Below are 25,808 nucleotides of genomic sequence, written 5' to 3'. Positions count from 1 at the left end.
CCAACACAAATATAAAACTACATATTTTCATCACGAGCGTTATACTGGCCCAAGGAAGTGTTTCGATGGTTTTACGTAGTTTATAAATATGTTACGATTCTTTCGAATATTTCTTTTCATGTATATCGTACGCCATTAATTAATATCACCATAAAAATTACACGTTACGGGCAATCAATACATTCAAACAGAGCTCTGCGAGATCTTCATTCGCGAATTATCCCCGACAAGAATAATTAAAAAAAATTTCGAAGAATGACACTCAAGAAAAACACTCCATCTCGACAAGCATGTAGCAACGTTTTAAAAGATTTTCACAAATCATAAAATCTTTATCTTTATTCGCAATAGATATGTCTTTATAAAATGGTCATCTAGAACAGAACTCATGATCTGTATTCACGACTATACGTACGTATCATATTGATTATTACTCTAAAAGTAGTATTAGCACGTAGTAAAAATACCGTGAGTCGAAAGTGTCTCATTAATATCGCATTAATAAGGATATTAAAAACCATAATATAGATATATATATTTTTTTCGTAGATCTAAAAGTAAAACTATATAATCATAGGTTCCGTACAAAATGTGCAATGTAGGCACACAGACTGACGTAAGAATGTTACTGACCCTTAAGAAAATAAAGATCAGTAAAAATGCAGTATTCGGAGCAACGCTCGGTCGTCGGACGCAATCTACGAGGTCCACTTTAAACATAAAGAGGATTATATTTAACGTGACTCTTGCAATTTATTTCGATCTTAATCGCTCTCCTCCGAATGCCCGAAGTACCGATTGGAACGTAATTGCACGTTTTATTCTCGATATAGTGTACTTAAGTCTACGGGACGAGCTTTTGTTTAAACATTCTGTTACCAATCACAATGTAACATTGAAAAATAAAACTATATCGTAAGCGATAAAACTTATATCGTATATATAGAATCATTAATTTTTGATATGATGCAAATTTGGCATAAGTGTGTGTGTGTTTATACAACAAAAGTGCTATAATCACGTCGTACATAATACTATACCCTGTGTGAAAATCATAATAATTCGAGCAATAATATCCGTGAGAGACACAGACATAAGATATACGATAAACGACCACGCTTTCCTACACGCGACTACTGAAAAAAAGATGGACGTAGAAGCGAACGTTTTAATTGAGTGATAAACTAAGTAGCCAATGCAACGACACGTGTTGTATCATCGACACGCAACATTTGTTTTACGCAGGATATACACCTACCGTCAACATTTATTTATACATTGTCAATGATGTAGACCGAGTTCTTTATATATCTACTCAACCTTTTATGCCGCGAAAGGTCAGAGTTATTTTCTGTGTACATGAATTTAGCAAAACGCGCGTAAAGTCCATCTCGGCGCGACTGCAGAGTTTATATTTCCGTGTATATGCTGAATTTCTGAGTCGACAACGCGCGGGCAAGAATCGATCTCACATGTCATCTTCCGATCAGACTCCGCGTGAACAATTTTCAGCAGTATATCAATGATATATATCATAACAAAATCAAATCTATATAACTGTTATCCATATAAATATAAATAATATAATATACAATATATATATATATATATATATGCATATATACATATACACACATATACACACACATATATATGTGCATATGTACACATATCTATATGTATATGTGTGTGTGTATGTATACACACACATAACACACACACACACACACACACACACACACATATGTCAACTGTTATAAATAATAATATAATTCCTATTCATGATATACATATATTCGCATTTCTCTTTTCGTTTCTTACATGTTACCATGATAAATAGCTTACTATTAAAGTCATCATTTAAACAATACGCCAAAACATTCCCGCGTGAGAATAACAAATCGAAGAGTGATATCTTCCAACGTTCGTCATATCGATAATGTACGATGGTGGATCAACATTTCTTTTCTTTTTCTTATCGAATAAGAAATTGTCATTTAAATCTCCGTCTCACCCGATCATCCCTTTAGCGATCGAACAACGTAATAAAATCTCGAAATACGCCCCCCTCAATCTGCCGTTTCCAAAGATTTTTCCCTCATAGGTCGTGTTATTCGCTGTAATTGACACTGTCAGACGCGTTTTGAATTTTACCCTCCTCCGTGTCGACTGCGTTTCACATCCAAACACCGTTAAGATACACAATACGTCTCTCTCGCTTCCGTGGATCACTGACAACGTTTTGGCACACAAAGAAAATAAATAGGTATCTATCTCTCGTCCCGCGCGAGTATAACTCTGTATAGGCCGTATGATCATTCCTCATTTCCAGAGGAGCTTACTACTTTACGGGGAGAACGTCTCAGAAGTGAGGCAAAAGGTGATAATGACGGTGAAGATGATGAACGCTACGCTAAAAAATAGGTCCGCGTATGTAATCTCTATATTGTCTATTCGTCCTATTCGTCCGCTATCGCGACTCTACAGGATGACATATGATGACGCGAAGGGCAATAGTATATATGTGAAAAATGACGGTTGTACTTTCAACGAGTTGCCAATGAAACCGACGTGAATTGGCGCGATCGAAGGATGTGTGTGTGTGTGTGTGTGAGCGTATCTTAACAAATATTTTAGTTCCTCTCTTTTCTTTTACGTTTTCTAGCATAGCAGAGTACCTTTGTACTTACTCCCTGTGCGTACATAATACTTGTCGTTTAAGAAATTTCGTATCGTCACTGCCTACAGCTGCAAGTGGACGCGATACGTGCAATTTTGGTTTCAATCGGGACCCACGAGGGGTTACCCCCTTCGACGGTGCGCGAGAAACCGCCACCTCCGAAGAGCCCGTGCTTCAACGATGCGGTTAAGAACATTAACTAAGGGTGAATTATACTTTTTTTCTTTTTTGGCATTTGTGTATAACTCTTATCGTAGACTAATTTTATACTGACTAGAGGCATTGATACGTTTGAATTTGGCATGAAGCATATAAGTGAAATTCATGAACAGCATCTTTCGCGTCTCTTTCTCTCTCTCTCTCTCTCTCTCTCTCTTTCTCTTCTCTTTTTTTACGGAAAGAAGACTCGAAGCGATCTTACTACAAAACACAGAGTGTGAGGGAAGGGAGACGTATCTTCGTATTTGTCCTCAAAATACTACGAAATATACATATATACTCTTATAGCTGCCACGTCTCCTTCCTTTTTGTTTTTTATTTTTTTTTACGTTTTTTTTTCTTTCTCTAGAGAAATTTTGATGACGCTTACTTCTCCGAGACCGGAGACGGGTCTCGTTTTCGTTCATCGTCGTTTCTCTTCGTTAAAATTTGGCCGTGCTGTGTAAATCGGTTCAACGTTAACACCTCGACCAGAACGACCGCGATTCACGAATTGTTGCCGTAGCGAAGAAAACAATTAACAATTTCCCTACGTCAGATCACAAATAATTGGATATTATCTCTAAACCACGGTACGCACTAGCGATCTTCATTGCGATATCTACAATGCTGTAGATAGGAACAAACGAAGAACCGCAGGTCTACGGCAATGGTATCTATAGTGCTGTAGAAAGTTTGTACAACGTGGCAATATTGTGATTGATGATAACAAGTATGTAAAGTGATAATTTTGCACGAAGTAACATTATTGTACCGCGACAAAATGTACGGTGTCGCGCGATAAACGAAGCGATAAACGAATCTCTCTCTCTCTCTCTCTCTCTTGTTTCCTATTTTCCTCTCGCACACTTTCACGCACAGTGCTAAGTAAATAATATCGGATGCCATTAATACAAGTGCAATATAGTGCAATACGTACACATACGCTTTATAATCCCTACAATCTCTCACTACGACACATATTAGTGAAAAATTCTCGCAGCGTACGCTTCCACGTGAAAAATCGGCGTCTGTGAATCTCGCATACATCATACACATTATTCCGATCAGTCGTGTTCCCAATCGAGTGCTGTCGATCAGCCCGAAAAAAAAGAAAAAAAGAAAAATACAACTCTCGTGCGTGTCTCTCGTGCTGATCCTGTCGTTAAAATTAAACATGTAGGCTCTCTGTATAAATAAAGCACGTTAACGTGCGCGTATATCACTCGCGCCGTGTTAAGATCAATCGTCAAAAGAAACTGCGAAAATGCGAGAGATGAACACGTCAGACACGCGGTGTGTGAAATAGAGTGAGAAAACGAAGGCCGGGATCGGCGGGTAGGATATTCCAAGAGGAATGCAAGCAAACTCTTTTAACCCTGCTCTCGTCTGATAAACGCCGCCACTTCAGCAGACGGACGGCGAACAATTTCCCCGTCGCACGCCCGCATTCTGCGGCATCTGCCGCACAAAGAGGCGATAAAAATAGCGAGACCGCCATAATGCAGCGCGCATCCCTCCGTTACATGTAACATCCCTCCAGTCAGTCGTTCGAGACGTAACGGCGATAAGAATGACCAACTCACTCAGAACACCAACGTCCGAGGGGGGGGGGGGGACAAAGAGACGTCGCCCTGACGCCTTCCCCGCGAGTCTCGAACTTTCCCCAAGAAAGACCGTTTTTCCAAATGCGCGCGCACATTCAAACGTTCATGGCATAGTACACGGTGTTCGGCGCGCTGTTGGTCGGGGTCGACATGAAACCGCCGTTAGGGTCGACGTAAGTGTTGGACATCAGCAACACGTGCGGGGTCGAGGTGGCCGGGGTCCCGGACTGCTGGAAGTCCCGGGAGGGTATGCTGGCCGCTCCCTCGGGCGCGCCGCGTTCCGTCAACGCGCACGTGGCGTTGACGGCACGCGGCAGTTGCATCACCGTCGCCGAGGATATGACCGTCGACGACGGCGCCGAGCACGCGAGCGGCGTGACGTTACCGGACGCGGGCTGAACGCCGTTGTTCGTGCTGATGCCGAAGGACGTGCCCACGCTCGGCTCGCAGCCCTTGCTATTGGGTAACATCCCGGTACACTTGAGAGAAGTGGCAGTGGCGGTGGCGGACGAGGACGAGGACGACGACAGTGCCGACGCCGACGTCGAGGACGATGACGAAGACGACGAGGAAGAGGACGACGAAGAGGACGACGAGAAGGACGAGGCAGCCGCGACGGAGATGGTCTGCGTCTGCATATCTGTGGCGGCGGCGGCGGCGGCAGCGGCGGCGGCGGCGGTTGCGGTGGGCGCACTGCTGCGTCCCACGTGAGTCTGATACAACGGATAACCGTCCTGATTGTTCGCCGGCATACACCTGGAGGGCGCGATCACCGTGTAAGAGGGCGGCGACTGCTGCGTCGCCATGGGCACACGGTACGACGTCATCTCGTGGTGATGCTGATGCTGATGCTGATGCTGGTGCTGGTGCTGATGTTGATGTTGGTGATGATGGAACTGCATGGCATGCGGCATGGCTCCTGAATGCGGCACCGGCGAAAATGCGATGTTGGACGATCGGAAGTCCTCGGGCTGGTGAGGATGTATGTGCAGGTGTAAGGCTTGCTGGCTGCTCTGCAACGGCAACGAATTAGGGCTCGACACAGCGAGCGACGACGGCGGCGGCGGCGGCGGCGGAGGCGGGATGGGCGGCGACGTGTTCAGATTCGAATGGGACGTGGCGGAGCGATTCGCGGCGCTGTAATAGAGCGCCTGTTGCTGGCTGGTCTTGCCCAGACGGGGATACGGGTAGCGCTCGATGTGGCTGGCGTAGTTGGGCGAGGAGTGCGGCGGCAGGATACGCTGTATGTTCTGATACGTGGGGTCCGACATGCCGCTGTACGGCACGAAGTACATGGTGCGGTAGCACTTAGTGTTGACCGGCACTGCTCCACTCGGCAGCACGTTGCAGTGGTAGTTGGCGATCGTCACCGCCGGGTTGCGGCGCTGCATCTTCGACAAGGTGTTGGTGTAGATCGCGCCGGCGAGGTCGTCGCTGCCGCCGCCGCCGGCGATACGCAGCATCCGCGTGCTGGTCAGCTGTTGTTGCTCCTGATAATAGTGATGACCGTTCCTGTGCTCGGCGTACAGGTGCGCGGCCGAGCCGCCGTCGTTGGACGGTGTTCTGACGAATTGCCGCGGTGGGATCGCCGCGTTGTCCAGATAGGTCGCGTGCTCGGAGATACCTTGCTGCACGTTCGCCGTCACCGCTGTGCTCTCCGCGATAGTCTGGTATATATCGTCGATCTGCCGCTGCATCGTATTTATCCGATTGATCGTGTTCGTGTCCCTCTCGAAGTTACCCATCGAGGCGTACGTCTCCACGGGGATGGAGATCGTCTCGTCCCCCTCGCCGATCGGCAACAGGGATTTGGCGTCGATCTTGTCGCCGTTGATGTCGCAGTACACCGGCCATATCGACTGCGAGCTGGACCTCGCTTCGTGGAAATTGTTGTTGGGCGCTCCAGCGCATGGTCGCAACCGATGAGCAACGGCGCTCTCGTTGACCGTTTCGTACTGTTGCTTGATCCCCGTGACCGAAGGTCGCCGGTTGAACCCGTAATCGTTCAGCTCGTCGTCCTCGTCGTCCTCCTCTTCGTCCGGCTGAACGTCGTTGTTCTTCACGCCCTTACCGTCGTAGCTCTCGTTGGTCGTGTTCACCGCCTTGTCCTCGGAATGGTAACCGTTGATGAACGAATAACGCTCCTCTGTCGTGTCGTTGTAACGCCGCTTGATCCGCTCCATCCTCGATTTGTCCTGCTCCACGAACGCCAGCAACTCGTCGGCCGTGCTGTCGCCGATGTCGGGTCTGCTACCTATCGGTGTGCATTTCGTCACGTCCGGTTGTTGACCGGCGTACTTTCGGTCCTCGCCGTTTAACGCAGCCTCTATGTCCTCCAAGCTGTAGGACGAGTCAGAGTTGTAACTGATGGACTCGCGGTTCGAGGACGCCAGTATCCTGGACTCGCTGCGGTAGTAGTCGTCCTGGTTGTCAGCGTTGCTAATGGCGACGCAAGAGAGCGGCGCAAGGCTGGCCAACAGCTGCCTCCGCACGTCCGAGTTCATCTTCGTCAACGGGTTCTTCGGCTGGCACTCCTTGGCGAGGATGTTCCTGCCGCCGGGCCCGATGCCGAGGTCCGGCAGGTTCGGCTGGACGTTCTTTTTATGCGCGAACAAATCCGTGATCTTTCTGTAGGTGGACTGATTCGGCGGGTTGTCCGTCACCAGCATCGGCATGCCCATCGCGTGCATGGTCGCGGACGACGTCATCGTACTCGCCGCCGGCGTGGTGGTGACCGTGGTCGTCGCCGTCAGAGAGCCCGATCTCGCCGACACCATCGTCAGAGTGGCAGTGCTTTCTGTCGAGACCATATTCGCCGACGACAACATCTCACCCATAGGCCGTTCCTCGCCCAACGGTGACGTCCGTATCGGCAGATCGCCCCCGTGGGCGTACTTGGCGTCGCTCGCGGTGGAGTTGGCATTATCGGAGCTGTTGTCGGTCGTGTCTACGTTCTCGTCCTCTTGATCGACGCACGTCAACTGCCTGATCCGCTCCTCCAGCGAGAGATTCTTCGGCCGCAGATTCTTCTTGCGCGATATCGTGTTGTACTTGCCGATCAGGCTACGTCGCAGCGTGTTACGCTCGATCGATCTCTTGATCGAGCTGGACTCGCATTCCGGCGACTCGTAGGAGCCGCCGGGGATCGCCGACTTCTTCACCGCGTCGAACAGCTTTAAGCTCTCGGCGGTAATCAGAAACTTCTGCGTCTCGTCGCGCGCGTCCTGAGAATGTTCCGGGCAAGTTGCCGAGGTCGCTTTATTGGCCGGCGCCGGCGGTGGTGAAATGAACTTCGGGTTAGGAAAAAGTTGTCTCACTGCGGAATTCGGCTTCAGACTGTTAGTGGCGAGGGACACGTTGCCGAGCTTGAACACGAGGGACAGCTCTTTCGCGTCCTGCTCACTTCGCGGCGGTTGCTGTTGCTGCTGCTGCTGCCGCTGCTGCTCACCCGGCGCCGTTGTTTGATCACTGATGCGTTCCGCTTCTTCCGTCAGCTCCCTTTTGTCGTTCGCCGGATTTTTGGCGTTCGCGTCAGCGTCACGATCCTCTGTGACGTCCGGCTCGTTACATCGCACTGCGCTCAACTGCGCCGCATTCTCGTGAACGAGCGTTGTCGGGCCGCTCGTCGGCGGACAAAGCGCCGGATTAAAACCGTTATCCTTCGGGACGTCGCAAGTATTCTTCTCTTTATCCGTATCGGATCGCCCGAAGCAATCCTTCCGCTCCTCGCTAATTTCCCGCACGATACGCCGCTCCGTCACAGTTGTCATCGTTATTGTCTCCACGAGATAACGATGATGCAGATCTGTAAACAAGATTACCGTATACGCCTGAGTCGAGCGAGGGAAATCGAGGCGCCGTTCTCACGAACGTAATCAGACTTTCATCACTGACATTCCCGCTGCGAGTACGCGGGCCAACATCACTCCCCGCAAGCGAGTTGTCTTTAAGTTTCATAATATTTCCCGAAGAGCGACCGAGTGAATCGAGCTGATGTTACTAAAATAAACGGTGTTTGGCGCGGCCGTATGTAACAAATAAGATTGTTGCGGGATACTTTGCACAAATAAGTTTTTGCGAAAGCGCTTCAAGTTTTTTTAAGTGGTTTCTACGGGGAAAACTATACCAGGAAGAGACGCCCGGTGCTGCTTGTCCAATCTTTCCTGCAAGTTTCTTTGGCAACCGTCTTGCACGGTATCCCTGCTATCCTGTACGTTCTGCTCACTTCCATGATCCTGCGTTTGGATTTCGCACTCTGAAACACAACAGGTGAGATTGGACACTCCCGATTCCTTCATTCATACATTTCCGTATGCTTTGAGTGAGTGAATATTCGGAGCGCAAAGTGTCTCAGTCATGAAACATCTATTTCTACGTTCCAGCAGCGGTGGCGATTGTTTATTAACACCAGAACCACCGATGATTATTAACACGCGACCGATTCCTACCGGAGCGTTCGACATGACCGGTTCTTGGGGAAAAGAACGTCGTGCAAGAGCACAGACACGTTTATTCATCTTCATTAATTTCATTTAAGATATAAAATAAATATAAAAAGATTTTAAAATATAAATTATTGTATTTGTATTGTTATGTTATAAAAACATTCTAAAAACTCGAATAACTCTTTCCAACCATTACAAACAGGCCGTTCTTGACCGCTCTGTCACCGTTTCTATCACCGTTGACAAGACGACTTTGCATCCGGATTGCAAAATATTTGGGCGTATGTATTTGTCGTCACGATCGTCGAGACAAGGTAATTCCAAAAATACACAAAAATCCACTCACTGATAATCTTCGGGTGATACGTGATTTTCGCGGAATTCTTCGCACCACAAGCGAGATCTGCCATTTTAACGATCATGAGAAATGAAATCGAAGCGTCCGGCGCAGTTGTCATTTCTGCACTGCGGTATCTCGTTAGGAGTTTAAAACGGTAAGGAGATAGAATTTTATCTGTTATCAGGAACAGTGTATATCACGGTGACGTCTCGATAGGGAGATACGCGAGCGAGATACGTATATATAGATCGCGTCGGTAATCGTGTATCTTCGCTCGTGGCGCAAAATTTAAAAATCTCTCGACGAAGACATTTTTTGCTCTTGGGAAAGACTTCATCGCGAGTGCCGTCGCGCCCGGCGGCGGTATCTTCTGCATGCCGCACTCGTGCATTCGTGTGAGCTTTGAACTAAAGTTCCCCGCCGAAGCGATAAATGGAAATTACACGATCGTCCGATATCACGACTCACACTCCCGAAAGCGCTTACGCGCGGCCTCTCTAAGTCAAAATGAATTTGACGTGCTTGGCCTAATATTGATCGCACCAAGTCTATACATAATAAACATTTACGTTTGTTAGCAAGTAGGGCAACGGGCGATGCGATATGATAATATTACCTAGAACGCACCGACCGTGTGAAACTTTTTCTCGATCACCTCGAGAGCTCTTGGTATAAACGGATGAAAAAGCATGTTGCAAAGCATATGGATTACGTGCATTTTCCCGATAGCTCGAGGTCAACCACGCATAACTCGCGACGAACAATTGATTCTCTCTCGTCGAATTAAACTCTACATTTAATTTTTTATTGAATTATACGATACCGTAAGACGCCGTGCGACATCTGCACCGCAAAAAAAAGAAACGGACAGGGCGGAAACGAGAAGAGAAATCCTCCTCCTCCTCCTCGAGAGCCGTTCCGTTGCTACGGAATAACGGAAATTCGATGAAAAATTCCTGCTATGCCTATGAATGTTATCGAAGTCAAAGAGGACGAGCTCTGGTCGTTGTAACCGTTCGTTTGCCCGTCGTTGTAACAGTCAACTGATGGCCATCGATATTAATGCACTTTCAAAGTCGCGCCGCGTAACATCGCGCGATTGACAGCTTGCATAACTTGCGCAGTTTCTAGTCTGGCACACTCACTAATAATATACACTGACATATATATTTCCCATTGTCGTACGGTGCACCACGTCGTGGAAGGTGATCTAGCTACCTCGCATTTCTAGCGCTTAACGACTGGAATAGAGACATACTTTATTGCCGTCCCGTTGTGAGAGAACGTAAAAATTGCACGTGTTATCGGAGATAATTTACTCGGCTGTGTCTACACGCAAGTTGTGTATCTTCTAATTTCACGTAGTCTAAACAGAACAAATTAAACTCGAAATTTAGCTGTCTCTTGAAACGTACCGCACGCTTTCATACATCCTTCTTCCGTATACCTTCGCGAAACTGTATTTTTTCCGCTTCGAGTAAACAAGAGCGGGGTAATTTCATCTCACGGGAAAAATTACGGGACACTCACAGACCCACCGAGCCATCCTTGTTTTTAAACAGCAACGCGCAAAAATACGCGCGTGCTTAATGACGTTATGTATTTTGTAATTCGCTTTCTGAAATTTTATATCTCCTAACCAACGCGTCCCACCCTTAAACGCAGGAACGCAGGAGCGAACAGTTAACTCGAACGCGAGAACATCATACGTTTCGTCTTTTATTTATTTTTCTCACGCATACAGACCGCAACCTGTTGCAAATTTGAAATACGCGAAGAATGCAGTGCCAACTCTGCTGGCTCTTATGACAGGGTCGTGATTTATTAAATTTCGTGTCCGCAACGAATTTTACTCTTTGTCTACTTCTCTCCCTCTTTCTCTCTCTCTCTCTCTCTCTCTCTCTCTCTCTCTCTCTCTCTCTCTCTCTTCACACATACATGCACGATATACATGTGTAACGCTAACATCTATAACGTTCGATCTTCGGGAATGTTTGTCGTGCATTTCAGATCCTCTCGGTCGTGCTTTCAAATGTTATCTTCAATTTCTCTCTCGCTTCTTTCTCCTTTCCATTAATCTTTTTCATTTTCGCTCGTAAGCCCCGAAGATTTCGTGGACTTTAAAGTCGGAACTTACAGCGCTTCGTAGGAAAATTCAACCCTGGTTATGCTACACCGTGGCGCAAAACGCGGACCGTTCGGTTAGAAATATAAGTGTTCTTACCGAGTATCGGGGAAGTACCGGAGTTCCGCTACGCCGCGCTTCCGGTGAACGTTGATATGCGAGTAAACCTATATACATCATATCTACATACATTCGTTTTGCGTTTGTAAATCTCTAATCAAGGCTCCTAATCGATCGAATCACCATCTTTCGTTGCTCTGTTGAAAATTTAAAGCTGTTTAAATTGTTCCTGCTTCAATTATAATTTGCGTATTTGCAACATCAACGATGATCACTCCACCGATATTAAGCCGCGCTCTCTTACAAGTGGCATTATTCCTTTATTTATAATTATTTTACACGATGCGAGCGTGCCGAGGAGAAAGAGCGAAATAACGCGGAAATAATCAAGTAAAATAAACTTGAAGCTAATTCCGACGACTTTACGAGACCACCTTTGTCGCGTCTCGTGAATTTACACGCAAGGACACGCGTTTCTCGATGAAACCTCGTTGGTGTTAACGAACTTTGATATATTTCACCTCAAATTGATCGATGTACGAGCGAATCATGACTATTCATGAGAGCAGGGCCTCCCTTTGAAACATCTTTCTTGATATTCTAAAGAATGCGCATAAACATCCTTCTACGTTCTTAAACGGCTTACCAACCGTGGACTAGGCTCATGAAAAACAATACCATTATTATATGCGCATCCTGTGTGAAAGGATATCGTGGGACTGTTCCTCCTCGGTTATGCGTGAGAAAAGAGCCGTGCACAGCGATTGCAATTCTTCTAATTTGCACCTTTCCATTAAAGCTGATAGATTCAGTTCTCGATACGCAACGTCATTACTTTCATCGTACGTGCCGATAGCGTGCCGATAAAGCGTATCGATTTTAATAGCACATTGTTCTCGATCATTGAATTACAGTGCAATAAACGTTATAGATTCCTAAGTTATTCCCTTATAAACGCCTTGAAGCGTCCGTCCAACTTAATAAAAGAATACAATAATCTCATTGTTCCCCGGATGATTCTTTCGAAGAGGAGGATGTACGTGTCTATGCGTTTTATTGAACGCGCGCGCGAATTCTTTTCACGTTTCCGCGAATTGCTCGTCAACTATTAGACATCTTGTTAGACACTGTTTATTAGACACTGCTTTACATTCGGTATTCGAAAATTATGTGCTTTTTCAGATACGTGGAAGTAATTGGAATATACTATACGTATCTAGGAGAAGAAAAATATTTTCAAAAATATTATACAAAATGGCACAGCTATATATAGATGAACGCACAATGAACACGAGCCAATGAGAAACGTTTAATGAATTTCGCGATACAATGAATATATAGAGAACTGTGTATTTAAATCCGCGCGATGTTAATACGATTTTATGAAAGAGATGATACCTTTTAACTTTGTTTCACAAAAAGTGAAATAATGGAGCACTAAAGCGGCGGAATATTTTCTCGCGCGAAAAATTCAGATACAGTATTAGGAAAAGTTCTCAATTCGACAGAAATGAATGTTCGGTCTCTCAGTGGGAATAACTCGAAGGAATATAGTTTCACCGACACGAATCGAAAACATTTAAAAACTATTCTCTCTATTTTACTAACTAGCTATTTAACTAACTCAATCTTATAGCTGTTAAATTTTACTATTAAATTTTATAGCCGTTAAATTTTACTATTTCCTTTTCAGTTCCTTTTTAGTCTTGTGTTACCGAATGTAACACAACCTTAGGTCCCACCCTTAGGTCCCACATGTTACTGTATATCCCGTGTATTTATTACATAGGGGTTTCATACTCCGGTATGATGCTGACGAACAATACCGCGCCATTGAACATATTTCGACCGTCGGAAACCGTTGCTAACAATGATAGGTCGTTGCGGGGATTAATAGTTTTCGGGCTATTCACACAGAGATACCTAAACTTCTGATCCTTCGCCTGATGCCTACAAAGGCATCATTCAAAGAGGACTATATCAACTCGTTGGTCCTTCATTGGCACATACAGCAAATTTACATCTTCGCCGCCGACCTTCGTTTTTGCTATAGTAACATGTATATTTTATTTGGATGTCCCAGAAAATCGAACGGTAATCCTCGTATTCCTCACGCAAGGATACTAATCATCCCCCCTTTCATTCGTAATAATTTCCAGAATTAATCCCACGTCCCATAATTATTCAATTCGCAGTTGCTCGTCTTATTTGTTATTTCAAAAATTAGCGATATCATCGTGCGTCATATCAATGTATCGTATTGAGCAAATTTACGTTAAGTGAAATATTCCAACGGGATAATTTATAACGATGCACTTTAACGATCCAATTAAGTCGAAATGCAGTTTTACATCTATCTCCCGTTGTAATTCAACGACGGAAAGTCGTTGCGCATGTTCCCCGCGAATTAAGCGAATATTTTACACGGTTGTTACGCGGTAATAACGAACGATGCACGGATTCTCTCTCCTTCTCCGATAAACAACGCGGCGCGTATCACAAGTTTTCTAGATACGGTACTTCCTAGCGCGCGCGTTACGGTGTGTAACATCGTGTTATGCTTCGCGTTACGCACAACTATACTTATCACAGAAGTGTATAAAACTTCTTTCTTCTCCTTTCCGTCTGTCTTTCTGTAGCAACAACAAAGGGACATGCGTCCACTCGGGATTGCTTCCGCGGAATTTAACCGTCCGACATCTCGCGCATTTCATCCCGCGAACGCTCTCGACGACGACGACGACAATTGATTCGAAGCTACAACTTTCTACTAATTTCGTTAATCGCGTCACAGCCGCGTTACCAGCGGCAAAGATTTCTATCGCCGAAGTGTTCTATTGCTGAACTGACTGCTGCGCCAGTTTGCCCTCCCTCTTATCCCCCCTCCCCCCCCCCAGCAGGCAAGTCTCAGCTGTACATTCGTCTCCTTTGAAGTTCCGCGAGTGTATACCAGTTCGGGTGACGGAGAATAAACCTCTCGTCCGGTTTCTCTTATTCATCGAGAAATCGAAGGAAACGAAGCGACATCACGTCGCCGAGCTAATCGAGAAGACAACAGAATCTACAATGCAAATGCAAAAGCTCACCCTGTGCCTGTTGTTGATAATAACTGCACTCGGTGCAGGCGCCCGACGCGCGCCTGCATTGCTCCGTCTCGTTCGGGATCTCGTCGTTCGAGCACACGTCTTTGTAGCCCTCCGGCGGGCTCAGCGTTTCCTGTTGCTGCTGCTCGTGCCGCGGCGGCGGCGGCGGCGGTGGCGACGGAACCACGCTTCCGTTCTCCTCCTGGGAATCCGTCTCCTTCGGTCGACGTCCTTTCGCCACATCCTCCGCGTCCACGTTCCCTCGCTCGTTCGCGTCCTTCCCTTCCACCGACGGCGCCGCCGTTGCCGCTGTCGCTGCCGGTGCCGCCGTCGCCGCCGCCGTCGTCGTCGCCGTCGCCGCCGCCGTCGCCGCCGTCGTCACCACCCTCTCTATCTTCCCGTCGCCGTTTTTCTCTTCATCTTCCTTCTCGTTTTCTCGCTCCTCTTCCTCCTCCTCCTCCTCTTCCTCCCCGTCGTCGGCCTCCTCCTCATCCTCCTCCTCCTCCTCCTCTTCGTCTTCCTCGGAGCGTGACTCCTCGCGACCCTGCTGATTCTTTCCTCGACCACCACCGCCGCCACCGCCACCGCCACCGCCGCCGCCACCGCCGCCGCCGCCGCCGCTGCCGTTGTCGCCGCCGCGATGATCTCGCGCAGCGTTCTCGCAGATCGCTTGTTCCACCCCTCTCGCCAATTCGCCGTATCTGCCGTTGCCGGTGCCGATGCCGAAGTGCAGGTTCAACTCCGCCCGGCATTCCTTACAATTGCCCAGCCGCATGAATTCGTGCTCCTGGTAGCAGCAGTCGCAGTCCTCCTCGTAGTCGGCGCAGCACTCCTCCTTGATCAGTATTATGTAGTCGGCCGCGAAGAACTCGTTCAGCTTCTCGTTGATCACCACGCGGTGCTTCTGCGACTTCGCCTTCGTCTGGCCCGGCTTCTTCAGCAACGACTTGAGTGTCTTCGTCGGCGCCGGCTCCGCCGGATGCTTGTTTCCGTGTTCCTTCATGACTGAGGCTTCTCTCTGTTCTCCTTTCTCTTTCTCACAGTTTTTCTTCTATTTTCTCTACCCTCGCTCTTCCTTCCTTCCTTCCTCCCTCCTTTCCCCCCTCTCTCTCTCTCTCTCTCTCCCCCTCTCGCTCTCCTATTTACTTTCTCTCTTTTCCTGTGTCATTAACCACACCGACATGTCATGCGTGTCCTTTCAGCGGACTTTCCTACGCTCCTCACACAGGGTTCGCCCTGGGACGGCAATAAAGCGCTATTCTCTCTCTCTCTCTCCCCCTCTCTCTCTCTCTCTCTCTCTCTCTCGCTCTCCGTCTCGCCGTCTCTTTCTTCCATAGGCTGTTTGTGTCTCTCTCTCTCTCTCTCTCTTTCTCCCGGCCGCTCGTCCTCGCCACCACCTGTGCCACCACGGCTTCCTACCTGTCCCTCTCGCTCTCTCGCGTTCCCACGGCGGCGGCGGTACACTTTCTCGGCGCGATATCCACCTGTCTATCTGCCGCGGTAATCGTGCATCAGCCGACAACCCGGTGGTCGTCGCGGCGCGGCCATCGACGTGTTATCGCTCGCGCGCATATTCACGCACCGTCGTCGCGTTCACGTCGCACGCGCGACTCCAAGGTACACGCGAGAGCGCACGGGTTAGCCGCCAAGTGGTCCTGCGGCCGAACGCCCGCGACATCCCTCTCCCGGCGGAGGGTGATCGATGAGAGCAACACAAGTCACATGCTTCGACGACCTTCTCCCCTTCGCCGCGTAACGGTGAGCGATCTTCGACACGGTGCCGCCGCCGTCAGCGTAGTCGGTGCAGCACGTGCTCTCTCTCTCTCTCTCTCCCTCTCTCTCTCTCTCTCTCTCTCGTCGACGTGCCACGCGTTGCGTGCAACGCGAAGAAGTTAATCTGCCAAAGACCGTGCGCGTATCGATCGAGGCATGTCCGAGCTCTTCTTCTTTTCGCGAATATCGCGTCGCACGCCGATGGCAATGCTCGCTCGCGGCGGCGGCGGCGGCGACGGCGATAATGTTGCTCGCTCTCGCGCGACTCGGCCGAGTCGACGAAGAACGATGAAGAAGAGAGAATGAACAGAGACGAGCGCTCTCGTAGAAACTGATTTACCTTGATGATGGGCCTCAAGGTTAGTACGAGACGTCGTCGTCCGGGTCGCAATGTTCCATTGAGACCCGCCGACGATCGCGCGCGGCGACTCCGGGATGACGCGACGAGGCCGTGGCCGTTGAAGAGTTCGCGGCCGCGCGAGAGCAACGAATGTGGGTGCGTGGGAAATATACGCGCGCCTCGAGCACGGCAACGACAGCGGCGATGTCGCTTCACGGACGACGATTTCCGCGGCGGCGGCGGCGGCGGAGGATTCCAACGCGAGCCGCGAGTCCCCACTCGAGAGCTCGCTGCTGTCACTCGGCCCGCTCGCAATTATCCCCGAGAGGCTCTTCCTCTCGCCGAGAGTCCCCGTTTCGCACCTTTCACAAGAACGAATTATAACATGCGCGCGTAAGCGCTCGCCTCTCTCGCGACTCGCGACGTCCCCGTTTATCGATTTCGCGTGACGAATGCGAGAGACCGCCGACGACGCACGGCGACGCGACGCGACTCGACGGTCGGTCGGTCGGTCCGTCCGTCCGTCGCTGCCCGCGACTCCCGTTGCACTGGACGTCGCAACCACCCCGAGAGGCTGAGGCTACACACCGACCACTGGATCAGTCCGATCGGAAGCAACGTCGCGAGTCCATCCTCGCTGGGACGACTGCGCGCGACCGCGCTCGCACTAGCTTCCCCATCGTCGTGGACCTTCTCGTCGCCGACGCTTCCACCGCCGCCGTCGACTTCTTCGTGCTGTACACCTTGGCGTCGAGAGTCGCTGTTGCGGCGGCGGCGACGAGAGGAGATATATCGCGAGGTCGTGAGAGACACGCAACGGAAGGATCAATGAAACGGAGCAGCCTCGCTCGTTTTCCGACCGCACACGACTAGTACGGCTCCTCTCGCGAGCAACGTCCGTCAACGTACATATCACCCGTGACGCGCCGACCGAGACTGCCGCCGCCACTGCCGCTACCACCGCCGCCGTCGCCGTCGCCGCCACCATCACCTCCTCCTCTTTCTCCTTCTCCTTCACCTCCTCTTCCTCCTCTCTCCTGCTCCTTCTCCTCCTCCTCCTCCTCCTCCACCATCACCACCATCACCTCCGTGCCGATGTCGCTCATGCCCCCGCTGACCGCGCCGGCACCAACGACTTTCCATTCCAGCGACGTCGAGCGACGACGCTGTCGTTGTTAGCTATCGTGAAATCCCCCGAGTATCACTCCATACGCACTACGACGACGATGACGACGACGAAATGGGTCGAAACACCGGAGACTACGGAGAGAAAGAGAGAGAGAGAGAGAGAGAGAGAGAGAGAGAGAGAGAGAGAAAGAGAGAGAACTGCTCAGATACTTTAGCCGATCGTGCTAATTTCGTGCCCGTCTCACGTATTTCGCACTTGTCGCGTCTGTCTCTTTTTCCCTTTTCTCTTCTCTTCGCATCGCAAGTTCGCCAATACAAGCGGACTCGCGATTCAAGAATGTTCCGATGAGCGGACGACTCTCGTCTCCCGTTCGCCAAGAAGATTGACAATATTTCTCGGAGACTTCGCTTTGTGAGAATCAGCGGATATTTCGTCTCGATTTTCAAGTCTGATATATATAATCTTCGAGGGATATATATTTTTCTTTAAATAAAGAGAAGCTTGAGACTCCCTTCGTTAGAAAATCGCTCCTTTTCTCACCGATACTTCAGTGTCCCATTTGTCTGTGATGATGAACGTTGCATGTAATTAGTTACATGTTATTACGTCGCGTAATTATGTTTTACAAAACGCTTGAAGACGCAAAAGAAGACGATTACGCGTGTCTGAATTAACAAATCTGCAGAACGTCTCTTGTCCTCGCGAGCACGCGCATTCCTCCGTGTTTCAAGTACGTTACGTTGAACGAAGAATTTCTTACGTTTTGCTAGCTTACAACTTCGTAATCGTCGATAATAGGATATCGTGTTATGTAACGTTCATACGATATAACGTTCATATAATGAATCCCGTTCAGCCGTTCAGGTTTCACGGAAATTGCTTCTTGCAATTATTACATAGTCGTGAATAATTGTGCGCAGCGCGTACCTCCGATATGATATTACCGCCGCTCGCAAATTTTTCGGCCATTACTCTCGCTTTAATCATTTCACCGCTTGCATTTCTCTCGTTTACGAAAGTGACGGTTACTATTTCCTCGCTTTTCCACCAGCGGACACATGTGAGTAACGGTTGTAACAATTGTACGGATAAATTGCGGAATATCCGTGTCAGCTTGTGAATTCTGCATAAAAGATCCAGCACGCACGCTCCAATTAACTTAGTTTACGTTCTGTGGTCATCTCAATTGGATTGTGTCATCCGATAAAAAGAAAAAAGTCATACTTGCACACATGTGCAGCATGTGAGATCCTACATTAGATTATAGGATCATCCGAATTTATCGAGCCGTTACTCATGCGTCCAATAAAAATATCAAAGACGGGACTTTGTAACTATCTCCGCGATCATCGGAGACAAGACAAATCGTAAGAGTCTCAACGAATTTCCGAGACAGCATTGTCGCAACATCGGCGACACTCGATTCGTAGAATTGTGCATGGAATAGAAAATGTTCTACAACATTCTACGCACAGAATGTTGTACGCACATAAAATATACGTGTAAAAGAAACCACTGCTGAAAACGTTTCAGCGACTACAATTACAAAATAGAAAAAGGATATATATCCACTTTGAGAAAGCAATTTATTAAAAAATTCACACTACCAATTTATTGTTAAAAACATCTTACATATTAAATAGTTGAGAACTTTGCAGTTTTCTCTCTTTTTTTTCTTTTTTTTTTTTTTTTTGCGGTAATGATGTCGTAACGAGTTTTCGCTTCCTGGAGTAGTGGAATACTTTTATATGACTGTGAAACATTTCCTGCCCGATTGCGCAATTCGCCCTAAAAAATGTTACGAATTAACTTGCATCTATTATGGCAACTTTTATCGGGGATACGCATATAACTAGTGAATTGTTATATTACAAATATCTTTATTTTTATAATTCTGCAATCAAAAGTGACTCAAATATCAGTGAATACAAAAGAGAAATGTCAATTATAGTAGAAATATACAAATATTCTTCCTGGCTAATAATGCACACACGCACATACGCACGCACACATACATCATGTGATATTCCCATAAGAATTCCCTGGCACTTATCAAATATATATTAATAATTTTTACTTTTCATTTGTATATTTTATGAATAAATGTGTAGCGATGTGTAACTTTGGTACACATTGCAACCAAAATGAGCCTAATCTAATTAACTCAATTTCTTCTAGCTTTCTACTGCGTAATAAATTTCTTTTATTCCGCATCTCTCTCTCTCTCTTTCTCTTTCTTTCTCTCTGTAAAGAGTTATCCGAAAGTCAATTTTTAATAGCGAAAGTTGCGAAGAAACGTATTATTTTGCTAATCTTCCTGCTTCCTTATGAGTTTTATAAAAAATCATTAATAATTTCGATCTCTACCAAGAATGACCGAATGAATTGTTACAAATTACAATAGAATCAATAAAAATGGAAGAAAATAATAAACAAAATATATTTATTTTTTACGGACAAAATTTTTGACAAGAACCAGGGGGGTGAACATTCGGTATATTCAACAATATATTCAGATCAACCTATCTTTTCAATAGAAAAAGTTGTGTTATGTGTTGCTTCAATGTGTATTATATAACTAAATTGAAATACTTCAAATTTTTTTGATGTTTTTAATAAGATATGTAAGATATCAAGTCTTGAATAATGTTTCTACTTTCATGTTTATAATATCTACATACAAAATTTTTAATGTATTTCCATGATCTTTCTGTTTCTCATCACACTTCGAGAATATTCTCATCATATTTAAGAAAATAATATACATTTTGACAACTTATACATGAAAATAATTATATGATTTTTACGTATTATACAAGTCTACGAATCTACGAATTGTCTCACTAAATATTAGTAACGATAAAAAAGTAAGAATAATGAAATAAAACTCTTAACTAAAAAACACAACTAAATTCTTTTAATCGTCTTTTTAATCGAAGATATCATTTCTTTATGGCATATTAGCTAATATATAACCATACTTTTATCATTGATATTTGATGAACTAGACAGTCATTATCAATATCTTTTAATGTAATTACCGCAAAAACTGTGGAATTGTGTTCTATAATATTATATATGTAACTAAACCGTACACGTTACATATCACCTACAGAAATTACTAAAGAAATATTCAATTGCAACGTAAAAAACATTAAACATTAAACTAATAAAATATATTAACGTAATTTGCTTTATATTAAGAATATATTGATATGGCCATCAATTATAGAGATAAAGACTATTTCATATCTACAGATTATTGCTATATATATGCGTTGACGTTAGAAAATATTTATTATATGCCTTAAAATTTAACAATTGTCACTATGAAATTTCTCGCATGCAATGTGTATGAGAAAACTTACAGTCTTCATCACTGTAGGACTAACAGTTTTATAAAAAAGACCATACACCTCCTACAAAATGGTACACCTTCTTCTCCTAACAGGTTCTGGAGGCTCTAGAGCAGCTAATATTGCTTCGTCAAAGACATTTTTCAGTCCTTTCTAAAATATGAGAAAAAAAATTAACAGTACATCCAGCATGAAATACTTATTTTAGAGATATTAATTCATATGTTGCGCAAAAATAAAAACACTGAAAATATACTTAAAATACTGTAATTTGGAAAATATAATCTGCATATATATTTGTTGTTGCAACAAATAATCAAATGATCAATTAATATATATGTATATACAGGATCCTCCAACGAAACTTTCCATCCTGATTATTCTGCAACCAATTTATTTTTTTTTAAATGCCGATATACGTTTTAAATTGTGGATTTTCAATTTTCCGTGCCCAAAATTTCCAAATGCGATTTTTCAAAAAATATTCACTTAAATATAAAAAAATAAATATCATTGTGAAGAGAATTAAAATACTTTCAAAATGATATATCATTTAACCACTATTACTTGAGATTTTTTGGGGGTATACCCTGATGAACCATCAATACTATATACAAAATATAGCTACTCCAATAAAGGGAATAAAGTGATATCGTTAAATATATCACAATCATGGAGCCCTTTTGAAAACAATATTGACATGTATCAATATTTTTGACAAAAATCAATTGATTGCAAAAATATCGGGATAGAAAGTTGGCGGACCTTACATATCTGTGTATGTAAATGAGCTAGTGTGCAATACCTGTGTAAGAGCACTACATTCAACATATTTTACGGCTTTTAATTCCTTAGCAAGTTTCTCCCCTTGTTCTCCCGAGATTGCCTTTTGCTTATTCTTTGCAAGTTTTTCGATTGTCGCTGCATCATCTCGTAAGTCAATTTGCGTGCCGACCAATAAAAATGGCGTTTTCTGACAATGATGCGTTATTTCCGGTACCCACTAATAATACATTAAAATATCAATTCGTGTCAAATATGAAACAATCCTTGACAAATACAAGAAATGCCTAATAATTTTAATGAGGATGCTCTTAATTAATGTCATACCTTTTCTTTAACATTTTCAAACGATGATGGCGATACAACTGAGAAGCATACAAGAAATACATCAGTTTGCGGATAACTTAATGGACGCAAACGATCATAATCTTCTTGACCTGTAAAATTCCACAATTTCTAAGTAAACAAACTCTAACAATTTTACTTTGTTATTTGATAATTTAACACATATTAAATTTATTTTCTTGCAAGTAATCTTATGCATCAATAATGACATTTACCTGCAGTATCAAATAATCCTAATGTGTATGGTTCACCGCCAATCATGACGGTGACTGCATAATTATCAAACACTGTTGGAACATATTCGGATGGAAATTTGTTTGTAGTATATGAAATTAATAAGCAAGTTTTACCAACTGCGCCATCCCCTACTACAACACATTTTATTGTTTGCATTTTTAATACTGCCAGATGTCTGAAAAAAAAAATAGATAAAAATTACAAGAAACTGTTTTGAATCTATTAATGGACATTCTGTATAATATTATCAATATATTGCCAATTATATATCAATTTCATTGATTTGTTCTGTATTGATATGAGTTATAAATATAATAATATACAGTATAAGTAAAAATAATAAATTTATCGTTACTGAAACAATCTTTATTTTTATATCAAAGACAGTACTTTTAAAAATCACACATATTAAAATATGGAATAATTTCAGTAGGAATGATAGAAATATTTTATAACTTTTATATTAAAATCAAAGTAAATTAAAGCTTTTTATCTTATAGAATAAGCAATGTATATACTTTATACATATTTGTATTATTATTTTATAGTTTTTAATACTTTAAAGTATTATTATTTCAACATTCATATATTTAATAATTACTAGATATTACATATAGTTCTATAAAATTTATATGTAATTTGTAACATACATATATAATTTTATTGTAGACTTCTTTGTAACATTCACATATAATCAAGCATTTCGTGTAGATTTGAGTATATGGTTTCCTGATAAATATTAATTTTTAAATTGGAGTTAAATTCGACACAAGTATAAGATGAAGCAAATAATAAAATTTAACATCAAAGAATCAACATAATAAATATCTAATGTATTCGGGACCGAAAAAATGAATTGATGAACTAAAAATATACCAAGTTATTAGTTTGAGTATATAATTATATACTTCCTAGAATACAATGGCGAGTATATCAGTGTCGGCGAGCGCAAATCTTTCCTAAATTGTGCGAAGAATTTGATCATAAGCGCAACGAATGGTAGTAACAGATTGCACATGCAATCCTCTCGCATATGAGAATATCACCGCAAGTTATAGCTAGTATATGCCGATCAAGGAGCAAGGAATCGGCACGCGGAGAGATTGGTTATTTCGCTGATTCGACAAATCACTGGGACGTCCGAGTATCCGGCTCTTTGCCTGAGCTTTGCGTTTCGTGTTAAATCTACTGAGAAAGAAGCGTGCATCGATTGGCGAGCATCGCGCAAAGTGGTACACAAGCACACTGGAGAATTATTGTTTTTAGAGTCGCCATTTTGATCGTTTATGTCAAATGCACTGTATCGTACGGTAAAATCGTACAACCGAACACCTCGTGATACGCAAAAAGCCGATTCTCCCAAAATCTTGTGTATTAACGACAACAGGTCTTAATGCGGCCAAAAACGAAAATTTAAGTTAAACACTCACACGCAACTGGGCGTCGACACCGGACAACCGACAACGCTTTATCCTCACGAAGCTTTCGGTTTTCCTAGATGGACGTCACGCCGATAACGTGCCACAACTTAAGGCTATCTTGCATAGATTCACGCACACACAAGACCGTTTCCATAGAAGTCAATATATCAGAGGCAAAGACAGTGTAGGTTTGTTCTTTCCTGTTGCACTCTGATAAGGAAATATCTTTCAAAATATCTTTCACCAATTTCACATGGGCCTTAGATATGTGTAATTAAAGATGATATATATAAAAGTTTTTTCTCGTGAGATATGTGATGATTTGGTAGATTTAAAGAGATTAAAACAATCTTTCGAAGATAATATTAATATACCGAAAAAGATGACCGGTTAATGAATATGTTAGAAAAGCGCAAACCAACATACGATATTCAATAGAAAATTTTACAACAGTTGTGATTGTAGAATATTATGATACTAATATGATTGAAGAATAGAAACTCAAGCTGTAAAATGCTTCTCCAGCCACCTCGATGTCATGTTTGCCGAAGTTACAGCCCGTTGAATTTTATCCAATTTTCAGGAGTAGAGTAAAAGAACACATTAGAACCATTGTTGAATAATATTATTTATATAATAATATGAAAAAGAAAACTGATATGCGTCCGATCTAATTTATTGTTCCTGAGTCCCTTCCATTCGAATATAGTAGTAGTGTTCTTTTTAGCTGCACTGCGAAACTGGTGCAATAAGTTAGAATGAGACAACTATATTTTTTCTCACTTTAACTTATTGCACCAGTTCAGTAGTGCCGTTAAAAAGAACAGACCATAGGTGTGACTGCTGCTAGTAAAGAAGATAAAATTGGCAGCAGTGAAAATTACTGGTGTTGCATTTCGTTTCTCGCGTCTATGGCCGGTATTCACAGTCAGATCTTACATGTAAGACCGTCTTAAGTTTATTTTCAGATACTCCATAGCCAATGAAATGATATGTACAGCATCTGAAGATGAACTTAAGACGGTCTTAAATATAATGGAGGATTCACACTGCGTCCGATGTCCGACGTATGACGTCCGACATCCAACGGAGAATTCAATTCTCCATTGGAAAGCTGCTCTCCTATTGGATGTCGGACGTCGTACGTCGGACATCGGACGCAGTGTGAATCCTCCATAAGATCCGACTATGAATACCGGCTTATAACTACGTTTATACGGCAAAGTTAATTCAGATTAGTAACAACCGTAATTAGTGAATTCTTTGATTCGATTGGTATATTCTTTTAGATTTAAGAATATACTCTAATCGGATTCGAGACTGCACTAACTACAGTAGTTACTAATACCCGTATTCATAGGCCGCGTTCAGTAGAACAAAGTGATCAGAGAACGCTTAATGATTATTGTCTGTGATTGAAGCATTCTTTTAGATTTTTCATAGACCCAGAAGTATTTACCAATCAGGAGCGAGATTCAGTGGAAAATCTAGTAATGTTGTCCAACTGTTGAGTCTGCTGAATGCATCCATAGTCAGGCCTTATATTTGATGCCTCCTTATATCCATCTCTAGATGCTGCACGGATTATTTTATTGGCTACAGACCATCTGAAGATAAATTTAAGGAAGTCTTAAGTATAAGGCTTGACTATGAATACGGGTGATAGTCAACGGCAGAGCGCGTTACCCATTATTACTACAGCGTACGCTAATTCGTTCGATTTTTATTACTCTTAAATTATCTCCGAACCTCGTAAGATCATTTTTCCAGTATGAAAATTTACCCGGAGTTAACAGTCTTTAGTATCACCTTCGATGGCTACATTTATATTTGAAGCATGCGTATTCCCGCGTTTTTGTGAACGATACGTTTGGCAATAATATAAA

General features: G+C 44.2%; 2 protein-coding genes across 3 annotated transcripts; both read right to left on the bottom strand.

Moving 5' to 3' along the window:
* Positions 1 to 2,730: 2,730 nt before the first annotated feature.
* LOC105191162 (serine-rich adhesin for platelets) lies at positions 2,731 to 15,611 on the bottom strand. The gene is made up of 3 exons (XM_025298609.1): positions 14,542 to 15,611; positions 8,612 to 8,740; positions 2,731 to 8,290 (listed from the first exon to the last, which is right to left on the bottom strand). Exons 1-3 carry the CDS (start codon positions 15,539 to 15,541, stop codon positions 4,581 to 4,583), a joined length of 4,839 nt encoding a protein of 1,612 aa, XP_025154394.1. The 5' UTR covers positions 15,542 to 15,611; the 3' UTR covers positions 2,731 to 4,580.
* A 3,766-nt stretch (positions 15,612 to 19,377) lies between these two features.
* Positions 19,378 to 24,043, bottom strand: LOC105191073 (cdc42 homolog). Of its 2 annotated transcripts, XR_003112868.1 has the most exons (6): positions 23,934 to 24,031; positions 22,480 to 22,676; positions 22,247 to 22,356; positions 21,942 to 22,139; positions 21,149 to 21,289; positions 19,378 to 19,568 (listed from the first exon to the last, which is right to left on the bottom strand). XR_003112868.1 is itself a non-coding variant. In XM_025298608.1 (5 exons), the coding sequence occupies exons 2-5, from the start codon at positions 22,655 to 22,657 to the stop codon at positions 21,200 to 21,202; spliced, it is 576 nt and encodes a 191-aa protein (XP_025154393.1). In that variant the 5' UTR covers positions 22,658 to 22,676; positions 23,932 to 24,043; the 3' UTR covers positions 20,989 to 21,199. The 2 variants fall into 2 exon arrangements, 1 of the variants encoding a protein (XP_025154393.1); XM_025298608.1 differs by lacking the exon at positions 19,378 to 19,568 and having other exon boundaries at positions 20,989 to 21,289; positions 23,932 to 24,043.
* Between the last annotated feature and the right edge of the window lie 1,765 nt (positions 24,044 to 25,808).

The sequence above is a fragment of the Harpegnathos saltator genome, unplaced genomic scaffold (assembly GCF_003227715.2).
Source record: "Harpegnathos saltator strain DR-91 unplaced genomic scaffold, Hsal_v8.6 scaffold225, whole genome shotgun sequence".
Lineage (NCBI taxonomy): Eukaryota > Metazoa > Arthropoda > Insecta > Hymenoptera > Formicidae > Harpegnathos > Harpegnathos saltator.
Note: the sequence above shows the minus strand (reverse complement) of the source record. Positions and strands in the feature narration are given on the sequence as shown.

Coding starts and splice junctions, on each gene's coding strand:
- LOC105191073 (XM_025298608.1), bottom strand. CDS start 22,657: ATGCAAACAATAAAATGTGTTGTAGTAGGGGATGGCGCAGTTGGTAAA. Junction 22,140..22,246: donor TTGAAAATGTTAAAGAAAAG/GTATGACATTAA, acceptor ATGTATTATTAG/TGGGTACCGGAAATAACGCA. Junction 21,290..21,941: donor AATGTAGTGCTCTTACACAG/GTATTGCACACT, acceptor CTCATATTTTAG/AAAGGACTGAAAAATGTCTT.
- LOC105191162 (XM_025298609.1), bottom strand. CDS start 15,541: ATGAAGGAACACGGAAACAAGCATCCGGCGGAGCCGGCGCCGACGAAG. Junction 8,741..14,541: donor TTATCAACAACAGGCACAGG/GTGAGCTTTTGC, acceptor GTTGTGTTTCAG/AGTGCGAAATCCAAACGCAG. Junction 8,291..8,611: donor GCACCGGGCGTCTCTTCCTG/GTATAGTTTTCC, acceptor TCTTGTTTACAG/ATCTGCATCATCGTTATCTC.